The sequence below is a fragment of the Macrobrachium nipponense genome, chromosome 34 (assembly GCF_015104395.2).
Source record: "Macrobrachium nipponense isolate FS-2020 chromosome 34, ASM1510439v2, whole genome shotgun sequence".
NCBI classification, from domain to species: domain Eukaryota; kingdom Metazoa; phylum Arthropoda; class Malacostraca; order Decapoda; family Palaemonidae; genus Macrobrachium; species Macrobrachium nipponense.
Genome location: NC_061095.1, coordinates 3,885,058 through 3,896,319, shown reverse-complemented (window position 1 = coordinate 3,896,319; position 11,262 = coordinate 3,885,058). Strand labels below are relative to the sequence as shown.

General features: G+C 42.0%; 1 protein-coding gene across 1 annotated transcript in view; it reads right to left on the bottom strand.

Moving 5' to 3' along the window:
* Window positions 1-292: 292 nt before the first annotated feature.
* Window positions 293-11,262, bottom strand: part of LOC135207636 (G1/S-specific cyclin-D2-like) — a 48,259-nt gene continuing 37,289 nt past the window's right edge. The window contains exon 4 of the mRNA XM_064239498.1: window positions 293-1,048. Within this exon, the coding sequence (XP_064095568.1) occupies window positions 714-1,048 (335 nt within the window). The 3' untranslated portion in view covers window positions 293-713. The remainder of the gene's footprint in view (window positions 1,049-11,262) is intronic.

Genomic DNA, 11,262 nt, shown 5'->3' with positions numbered 1-11,262 from the left:
CATCCAAGATATACAGCATCTGCAGGCCGAAGTCATTTCAGAACCCAGTATCTGCATCTGCAGGCCGAGCTCATTCCAGCATCCAAGATATCAGGCTGAGCTCATTCCAGCATATATACATAGTATCTGTAGGTTGACGTCATTCCAGAATCCAGGATCTGCATCTGCAGGCCTAGCTCATTTCAGCAATATATATATATATATATATATATATATATATATATATATATATATATATATATATATATATATATATATATATATATATATATATATATATAGTATCGTAGGTTGACGTCATTCCAGAATCCAAGATCTGCAAGCTGAGCTCATTCCAGTATCCAAAATATATGTAGCATCTGCAGGCTTTAAGAGACGTGAACAATATCGGTGATGATGATAATAGAGATGAAGAGTGGCGATGAATATGAAGAGGCTTACTATTGAGACCAGCTGGCTTGCATTTATTTTCCTTATTATTCCCCTGAGGACGACGCGCTTCTTTTGTGTTTGTGCTATAAAAAAAAATAGAGCTACGAGACTTCTTCCCTTTGCGAGGAAGGAGTCGGTTAATCGAAGGAGTTCTTCAACACGGTTACTACGAACGCGACCATCTTCTACTACTGGAAGTGGTGAGGAAGAAGAAGAAAAAGCAGCAGCCGCCGCTTTTGTTTACAAAACAGACGTGCTTTGAGAAGAAGAACCCTCATCCCTTAAAAGTGGATGTCCCCGATATCAGTGGGCGTCTCATTCCCGTCGAAGAAATCCATGGAGGTGGACTGCTGTTTATTCGTGGGCGTGGAAGGCTGCTGCTGTTGCTGTTGCTGCTGCAACTGTTGCTGGCCACTTGTGGGCAAAATGGCCATCTCTTTCTCGACCACGAGATCGATCTGCTGCACCACAGGGAGGAGGCCCTCGGGGTCTAGGTTGACTGAAGCTGCTAGCTTGGCGAGGACAGCTGGCCATTCCGACACGTGCAGCCCGCGAACAGCTGCTGCAATAGAGGCCACAGCCACGGCCGAGGGTTCCACGCGGACGAACTCCGGTTCTGGAAGGAGAGAAAGAGAGATGTGGAAGTTTTAACTTGGGAGAATTGTCGAGGGTCAGGGTGGGAATATTGCATTTAAAGGTTTATGATATTAATTCAGTGATAAATTATACTAATAAGATCATCACTGCATTTGAACTAGAAACCATTAACTGATAAATTCGTTTCTGGTAAATGACCATGCAATATTTTTTGTGATATAGAGTATTCAGCTATCAATTTCGTTTTTTGGTAAAATGGAATTTTATACAATATTTAATCAGTTGTGAAGTTTACTTTTTTTAATGCAATTCGACTATGAAAGTTGGAGGGAAATATCAATATTGAAAAGAAATTTTAGACAGCAGTTTTTAAGTTAAACCTTTACAAAATCTTTGAAGTTACTTAATATTAACAGTGAAATACATACATTCTAAATGCAAGACAATACAGAAAGCAGTTCTATTAATAAAATAGATATGACACAGAAAAGCAATGAAAAACAACGCAAGTATCCTTATCACTGGACTCAAAAAAAGGCAAAAAAATACGAGGCAATCTCATATGACGTTACTGAAGTAAGTACCTGACTACCATAAATCAGGTAAACGGCCTGACCAGAGAACCACTGACGCAGTACACCATTCACCCCTGCAATGACGGAAACCAATACGAACAGACTGCAGTACAAAACCACTCCATTCCCCCTCCAGCCAACACCGCCCGCCCCCCAACAAAACTTCCTTCCGTTCGTAAACCCACCAAACCCACTTCGTCAAGAAACTCCAAAATGCACAGGTCTGCGTCGGTAACCCAGCAACAAACAACAAAGGGAGAGAACAGAGAAAGGAAAAATGTCCCAAAGGGAGGTCTGGGGGCGTTGAAAACGTCACAAGGACACGGGGAAGTGGAAGTGGAAGGGGAAGGGGGGGAGGTAGGGGGCATATGTTTTAGGGGGACCTGAGACGTAACAAAGCGTTTCATAGAAAACCACAGCCAGCTATTTTACAGCCAGCTATTTTACAGACTCAAGCGGTTTTATCGGAGGCACAAGAATCCTTCAAAATCCTGCGAATAATGAGTATTAATATTTTCCCCTCTGATGTACATCAGGAGGTTCGGGGTCCTCGTTGGTGAAACGAAGGACAAAATTTCGGGAAGGGGCCCAATCAGTATTCAAAGCAGTCCCCCTATTTGCATATCAGTGTTAGGATGAATGCGACGTCCTAGGGTTAATTGCCGTGGCAGGAGGTTGCAATCCTATCAATAATGACTCCCCCAAAAACCTACAGGAATTGATGCTGCTGTTTCCGACGACTTAAGAAAATATCTCCGGGTTTCACAAGGTTTGAGATAATTATATTAACTGATCAATTTCCCAAAACATTTGCATTCAGGAAACCTTGAAATGAACAGGTCTATTTGTTTTTTTATATATCCAGCGCTAAATAATGTTTATTACTTGAAAGAACTCAAGAAAATTTTTTATAATATTACTACCAAAGGAATTTTTTTAGCCAACCTTTCATCATATTTCCCAGTATTTATATTATATGTAATAAAAAACATTAAATGTTCAAGATTTAGAAGAACCTGAGAAAGCAGTATTCGTAAAAAAGAAGAAAAAAAAAACTTTTCGAAAACGACTACGGAAAAATCTGGTAAAAATCAACCTTAACAAATTTCCAAAAATCATCGAAAAATCTCGATAATCATTATATACCCAACCTCCCAACAAATAAAAGTTCTACAAAATTTCACAAACTCCTCCCACATGAGATTTCGAAAAAATTTCACAAAAATTTATTAACCTCCTGCTCATAAAACCCTAAACCTTGCCTCTCAGTAAGGCGCGGCCCTCGACGCCACCACAAGCACTCCGTCAGCAGAGGGCCACGTCAGCTGCAGCGTCAGCAGTAGTCTTTCCAAACGCCTCTCCTTTTCCCTCAAAAGTACTCCTCCTCCTACTTCTGGTGGAGTAAGAGGACCAGCGAAGCCCTATTGTCGCTCTGGAGGCCGACCGCTATTGTCCTGGGCCTGGCCTTTTGTTTTGCTTTGTAGTTGGCTCTCTCAGAGAGAGAGAGAGAGAGAGAGAGAGAGAGAGAGATCACAATTACGTATTGAAGTTTCTTTACTCTGAGTGAGAAAGAGAACTTGAAGAATTGATAAAGAAAGAGAGAGAGGGAAATTTGATGACATTTGGATATGAGAGAGAGAGAGAGAGAGAGAGAGAGAGAGAGAGAGAGAGAGAGAGAGAGAATAATGGCATTCCCAATTAGGTCTTCGAGTTTCTGTCTCTCTCAGAAAGAGTAAGATTAAAAAAAAGGACTTTTAACAAAATTGTTGGACAGAGAAAAAAAGAATTTTGATATTTTTAACATCTGGGTATTCAACAGTCTCTCTCTCTCTCTCTCTCTCTCTCTCTCTCTCTCTCTCTCTCTCGTCTAGATCGGTTTTTATGTGTCTGTGTACGTAGTATACAACTCGCTCTCTCTGGTGGTGGTGGAGGCAGCAGTCTACTCGAGTTCCACACGCTGTTTTACAATGGCTGGGAACGAACGCTGAACGCTTAGCAGTTCGCAGCTGCTACTACTGCTGGCGCCTTCTCCAACACTTACGCCAACAACACCTCCACCACCCCCCTACACCCCTCCCCACCAACTCCAACGCCACAACATTCGCCATCACTCGCAAAATATGAAGATAACAATTCCTCTGCTTTCCTTCTAAATTTGGTATTTTTTCAATCTATTTGTTCTCTGCCCAGCGCTTGCAAAACACCCTTCCCAGAACTTCTAGCATCATATACAGAGAGCATCCTCTTTCTCACATCTCTCTCTCTCTCTCTCTCTCTCTCTCTCTCATAACCCCGTTCACGCATCACGACGGGATAACTACTTACGACCGCGTTTGAATTTCCGGACAAATTATGTCTGGTCCGGACATAACCTCTCCCTATTTCCGGCTCTTGGTCACTGTTGCATTGGCCTTTAAAACACACACACATATATAAAAAAAGAGGGTAGGGAGAGGGATGCTAACGTCCGGGAAGAGAACGCACTCATCAACACGGAGAAAAAAAAAACTATTAATTTTTTATATATAAAAAAAAATTGGATTACTTGTCCCGTTTAAAGCTCTAGCTTTCAACAAACTCCTATTCTCTTAAAAAAAAGCTTTGGGATAATCATGTGTAATCTAGATAAAAAAAAACCAGTTTCATCCCCATAGACAAAGTGCCTTTCAGTTCATGAAGAGGTAAAAGTTACAGTCTCTCCCTGAACACTGCCCAGACCACGTGGTACAGCAAGTTGTTTACGCCAGTTATAATCCGTAATTAGACAAACGCATGTACAATGTAATATAATGATAATATTACGAGCGATCTCATGTTTTAAAAATTCCCTTAGATGGACATAAAGTAGAGATGTAAACGCAATAGGTACTCTTTCAGATACAATTCACCAGTTCGTGTCTGCAAAATCCCATGTCTGGGGCCTCACCAGACAGAGAGAGAGAGAGAGAGAGAGAGAGAGAGAGAGAGAGAGAGAGAGCATTGTCAGTATAAAGCCCCAAGGCTATGCTGTAAGCGTCGGGTCCACCACGGGGGGAGATTTAAACTTTCACAGCTTCGACAGGATCACGTAACCCAGATATAATATATACATCGATTTACGTATTACCTTGTCGAAGAAGACTGACGCATCTACACAGTAATGACATTATAGAACACAGCAGCAGCAGAAGCACTGTACTACAACCAAACGCTTCGAAACTACCATCATAATAATAAACGTGTTTCAACAACCCTGGCGCGTCATTTCACTAGACTGGGTCCATGCCAACTTCCCGTTTTCTATTGCCACGCGGTTCCCCTACTATACGATCACTCGGGCCTTTTAAATATGGTGGGATGCGAGTTGCCGATTCGTGTTTTTTTGTCTCTCCTCGGAAATACTAACCACGCACGCACACGCACCATGCCGTAACTCGCTGAGCTGGGGCTCATGATGATTATGCCTTTGTTACGCCATGGACATGGTGTAGTACTTGTCATATTTTGCTTTGGGGAACCTTATGTTGTTCTTTAACTACTGAATACTGAAATGACATAATCACCCATCGAATTCTATTGGAGATTATTAAAGCTTCTTTTAGTATTTGTTGTAGCCACAAAAACCCATACGATTAAATTATAAGAAGTGGCCCTATATAATAAATTCAAAGAAGCACCCCTCAAAACATTATGTAGGTCAATTTTGGTTCTGCTTAACTCGAGAAAGCAATAATTCAAATTATATGACGCCAGCGTATAAAAAATAAACCCCAATACTAATGAAACCACGTCTACAATCAGTTAATATAAAATTCAACTCAAGGTCAATTTTGGTTCTGCTAAAGTTGAGAGAGCAATAATTCAAAGTATATGAAACCAGAATACAAAAAAATAAATCCCAATATTTCTAAAGTTTGATAATATAAAATTCAACGTAATTCTATTTGAAAATGAACTTCTCGACGAAGCAGCCAAGTCGCCCAAAAACACGTGGGACCTTAAACATTGCGGAGACCACGAGGCGAGAGGTGCACGAGAGGGTCAGCTTTCTCATCACTTGAATTGCCTAAATAATACCCAAGATTATATGATGTTACTGGTGCCTGCAATTCTATCTTATAATTTTTATCAAGGAGATTTATATCACCTGGACTCTCACCAAATCGTGGTTCCTTTTTTAAGAGGGGGACCAATTCGTGGTTCCTTTTTTAAGAGGGGGACTCGGACCCACGTATCACAACCCCACCAGATATTGAACTAATAGCCAAGGGCTTCCTTCCTTCTCAGACTCTTCATCAAAGTCGTGATATGCAAATCGAAGCTTTAATAGCTGAGCTATACATAACATGAGAGGAATATACGTAAGGCCTAAGGGCATTTGAGTAGGCCTCCCTCTTTCTCTGTGCCTCTGTCTGTCTGTCTGTCTGGCTGTTCCCAGACTGTAATCTCTCCCCCACATAGATTAGCAAGTACCGTTACCTGAGTGATGTATTTCTCTCTCTCTCTCTCTCTCTCCCTCAAACCGCAAGATTATTCAGATCACAGAGCGTTCCCATGGAAGGGGCCTAGTCATTTAACCCCTTCCAGCAAGAGAGAGAGAGAGAGAGAGAGAGAGAGAGAGAGAGAGAGAGAGAGAGAGCATCAGCTCTTACACGTGGGTTCGTTGCACCTTTAAAGGGATATAAAAACTGATAAAGACGAGGGAAAAGAGAGAGACAGAAAGAGAGAGGCCTATAGTGGTGGGTGTAGGTCTAATATGGCTGGAGGAGAAGACGAATTAACCGATAGCGGGACTTTTAACTGTCACGTATCCTTTTTTTATATATTTTTTTTTAAAGGGAGTTAGCATTTTAAGTTCCTTCCCATAACGGAGGGTGACGCCAGGGCGTATGTATAAAAAAAGCAGTGTAAGTCAACGTCACATTCATAATTTAACTAATTTACCCATCTCTCTCTCTCTCTCTCTCTCTCTCTCTCTCTCTCTCTCTATATATATATAATATATATATTATATATATATATATTATAATATAGTAAGATATCGTACTTATTTCTCTCTCTCTCTCTCTCTCTCTCTCTCTCTCTCTCTCTCTCTCTCTCTCTCTCTCTCTCTCTCCATGTATGTATGTATGTATACCACAAACATATTACTTCACACAAAGCATCCCAGCCTCCACAGATATTAATGACGAGATTTTTATTTTTTTATTTTTTTTTTTATTTTTATTTTTTAGGCCTTGACCCGCCCGAAACTCCCATAGTCACCGCGATCATTATCAACCGGTTTTAGGCCTAAGCAGGCACAGCAGACGTAAGATTCGGTAGAATTATTAACGGTTCGCGGGCACAATGGGCGGTGCCCTTATGCCAACGTCCAAGGGTCATTCACTTTAGTAGTCATAGTAATAGTAATAGTAGCAGCAGCAGTAGTATTAGAATCGCGGTTAATTCAGTGATAGCAAGAATGGCAGTATTTACACTAATAATTAGCAGGACTAGTAACATTAACTACAGGAACACAATTCAAATTGCAGTACTAATTGCAGTAGGAAAGATCAAACCAAAATTGTTGTAATATTAATAGTAGGGAATAGTGCAATAATATTTGGCGAAATAGTAGCATTCACACTGGTAATAATGTCAGTTACAGCAAAAATAGCATTTAACAAAATACCCCAATAAGCTGTGCCCATATATCGGAGAGGGTATCTCTGGATTATTAATATTAGCAGTATTAAAACTAGCCGTTTCATTCCCCCAATGGCAGTAGCTTCCTGCTTATATACCCGAATACCCACACCACTGAGGTCAGCGCCCTCAAATACTAAGATTCCCGAATGGCAAAAAATAAAAAAAAGAAAAAAAATCGACCAGTGGACATGGGAACATACGGACACACACATAAATCTCTTAACTGTTTTATGGGCACCGAAGGAGTCATTACGGGCAAAAGCAGGCATGGGCATCAGCAACCAGCCGCCATGATTGCTATTGCCCTCTCTCTTTCTCTCTCTCTCTCTTCTCTCTCTCTCTCTCTCTCTTTCACTGTCGCTACCCAGCTGACGGTGACCCCTGGTGGGTAATATATTAAAAGTACCAGACGAATATATGAAATGAGAATTTGGGGTGGGGGTGGGGGTAAGAAGGTAGTCTTTCAAATTGTCTATCTATCTACTGAGAGTGAGAGAGTGGTTTCCATAGCAACCCGACGCAGACGAGAAAACAGCTGTTTATACAGGCGGCATATGTTCATTTCAATGCATTTTAACACCTCCGATTCGTCATCAGGTGTGTGTGTGTGTGTGTGTGTGTGAGAAGTTGGCAAATTCACAACACGTGTTGGTCCAAGCAGCAGAACACCTGACGGCCACCCCCGCCCCAACCAACCCCACCCCCCAAAAAAAAAACCATAAAAATGAGACACTACACTAAAATAGACCTTATGTGACAAACCAATGACACAAAATAGCGTTATTAGTGGTTATTTTTTTTTTGCATACTAATATTCATTCTCTCTCTCTCTCTCTCTCTCTCTCTCTCTCTCTCTCTCTCACGGTGCCTGGATGGACTTTTGGACTGGTCGTCACGTGACGGCTAATTGAGCAACGCGCGCACTTGTACCTTTTATGAACTTGAATTTCTCTCGTTAGGCCACGAATAACACCTGAATGGGGGAGTGTTTAAATCAACTATTATATTGGTGACATTAACTAGTCACAGAGAGAGAGAGAGAGAGAGAGAGAGAGAGAGAGAGAGAGAGAGAGAGAGAGAGAGAGAGAGAGAGAGATTTACATTCATGGCTTCATGGTCCAATGCTAAGTGCTATGCCAGGTAATCCGCTTAGCATGCAGGCAACTTGCAAACGCATCTTTTGAGGTAGGATTGGGTATCAGGGATTAGGGATTGTGGGGTTTGGTGGCCCTTGGGCTCAGCCCCCACCCCATCTCTCTCTCTCTCTCTCTATCCCTCTCAAACGATTAGCGACCACTTGCGACCAATGAGGGAAAAGAAGTTCACTTGCAGTTTTGGCAATATTCATGGGAGGGGAGTAATTATCACGGCAGGCGCTGCTATCTTTAGAATTCTACCCTCGAGAGATAAGGCTTTTAACTGTGGGAATGGAATAATAAAAAAAAAAGGCTTGCATGATTTGAATAAAAATATAGTCTTTTTAAAGTTCGATGCATAAAATCATCCTTAAAAAAAATTCTATATTTTAAATCAGTATTTAAAAAAAATCTATATTTTAAATCAGTATTTAAACTTCTATTATTTCAAAAGTCTTTCACAGGAAGTTGACGATTTTGTTTAAGGTATAAAGGTTCTAAAACTGCAGAGAGAGAGAGAGAGAGAGAGAGAGAGAGAGAGAGAGAGAGAGAGAGAGAGAGAGAGAGAGAGAGAGAGATTTTCATAAATTTCAATACCGAATCGTAATCGCTTATATATAGATTACCCGGTCGTATCTCAACGTCGACAGAGAGAGAGAAGAGAGAGAGAGAGAGAGAGAGAGAGAGACCCAAGCCACATTCGCCAATACGAAAGTGCCTTACAATACCGCTCACAATAGCTGTCGCATCTTCCCATTGTGGGCATTCAGATAAAAATAAAAATTTCCAGTTCGAATGCAAAAGAAATCACCATGCGTACAAAAAAAAAAAAGGTCCCCTCTCCCCAATTCTTGGAGTAGCGGCAGCCAACGACCCTAAGGCAATCTTTTTCAACCTCTCTCTCTCTCTCTCTCTCTCTCTCTTCTTTTCCTCAAGCGTAGAGAAGTGAGAAACTTTTTCTTTATTCTTAAACATCTCTCTCTCTCTCTCCACATACATACTTGAAGGGTCCACTGGAGAGAGAGAGAGAGAGAGAGAGAGAGAGAGAGAGAGAGAAGAAGTTGAGTTTGTCGTTTGCGACTGGTATATAGCAGTGCTATGACCCTATTCACTCGCACTGGGAATGATGGCTATTCAAATGCCCCGGGCGTCCACAGCTAGCTTCAGGGCACTGGCTAGCAAGATGATGATGATGCTGAGGAGAGAAAGAAGGCCTCTGGGTACATGGGAGTTGCAATTCGCCAAAAGCCAAAGATAAAAGTCGGGCATGGCTATTCAAATGCCGTGGGGCATCAGCTAGCTTCAGGGCACTGGCTAGCAAGATAATGATGATGCTGACGCGAGGAGGAATGCCTCTGGGCATTTGGGAGTTGCAATTTGTCAAAAGCCAAAAATTCAAAATGGCTTCAACCATCACGAATGGTCTCGATTCAAACTCACCATCCTTTTCTTTTTTAATACTCTTCCGATTCCTTGCGGCCTTCCAAAGAAGAAGAAGAAGAAGAAGACGGTGTGAGGAAGATCGTCCATCCATCCATCACGGGCCACCACACTCCTCCACACACACACACACACGTCCTTCTCCACCAAAATGCACCCGTCTCATCATAAACTCTCTAGAAGCGGATGCAATTTGTCAAAAGCGCACACTACCGCACAAGAGGCCTAATGACAAGACCGAGAACTATCAAGAAGGTATTCACCGACAAACCCACCAGCGGGTGTCAGACCCAAAAAGGCTCCTCCTCTTGCAATGGCCGAGGAGGAGAGATCCTTGGGTAAAAACTGGCTCCTTGGCGTTGGCAGCGGAGGGAGCTTCAATGCGGAGAGACGACTGAGTAGAGAAGGGGTCTATCTGGTCATGGGATCTTCTGGTGGATGGGGAATGAAGTACGGAAGGAAAGAGAGAGAGAGAGAGAGAGAGAGAGAGAGAGAGAGAGAGAGAGAGAGAGAGAGCAGCAGCAGCAAACAAACTTACGTATCAGCAACGACAAACATAAAAAAAAAAAAAAAAAAAAAAAAAAACAACAACACTGAGCTTCATTATAGAATGTAACGTTCTCCTAAGAGCGCTGCAAGACAGAAATCCACCATCTTTCTTGAAATAATAACTCTGTGATCCACATTCAGATCTTGACCAAATTCGGCGTCAATAACCTCGTCGTTGCGACGCCAGTAAGAACTAATAAATCAATCAAATCTTGACATACTTCTAATCATTAGTGGCCTGTCAAGGGTCCTGCCTCTTAAGAGGTTTTTCGTAGAAATCCAAACATACCTTTCGGTGTCATTCTGCTGGCGAGCAAACAAGGATGAAAAAGAAGAAAAAACTTACAGGAAAAACCTTCTTGGCAGAGGCAATAACCGGCAAAGAAGCCCGAATACCAAAAGGGTCAACTGAATGGATACCGAAAGCGTTCAAGAGCGCGCACACAAACAAGCATAGCACATCCTTCTGAAAGCATCAAAGCCCGCGATAACAGCTTCCCAAAAGTTGCGCCTCCCCCTCTGAGTACCTTTGTGGAGATTTGTGGAGATAATACATCATACATACATACATACACTCTTGCTTTACTCTCGGCGTCTTCCATTTTTGCTTTTGGTAAACAAACACAAGCAAGAAGGACCCTTTGAAAATAAGCAACCCTTGAAGAAGAGCACAAAACTCGCGGTCCTAAGCCTTTTCAAACGGCGCCCTTTGTTGCTCAAGTCAACATCTTGCAAAACCTCCTAAGTATACACGCTCTCGCTCTCTCTCTCTCTCTTCTCTCTCCTCAGCACCACGTATGCGTGAAATGGCCTGACAAACAGATGCACTGACATCATACTTGAAAAGAAGTCTGCGCGTCTGT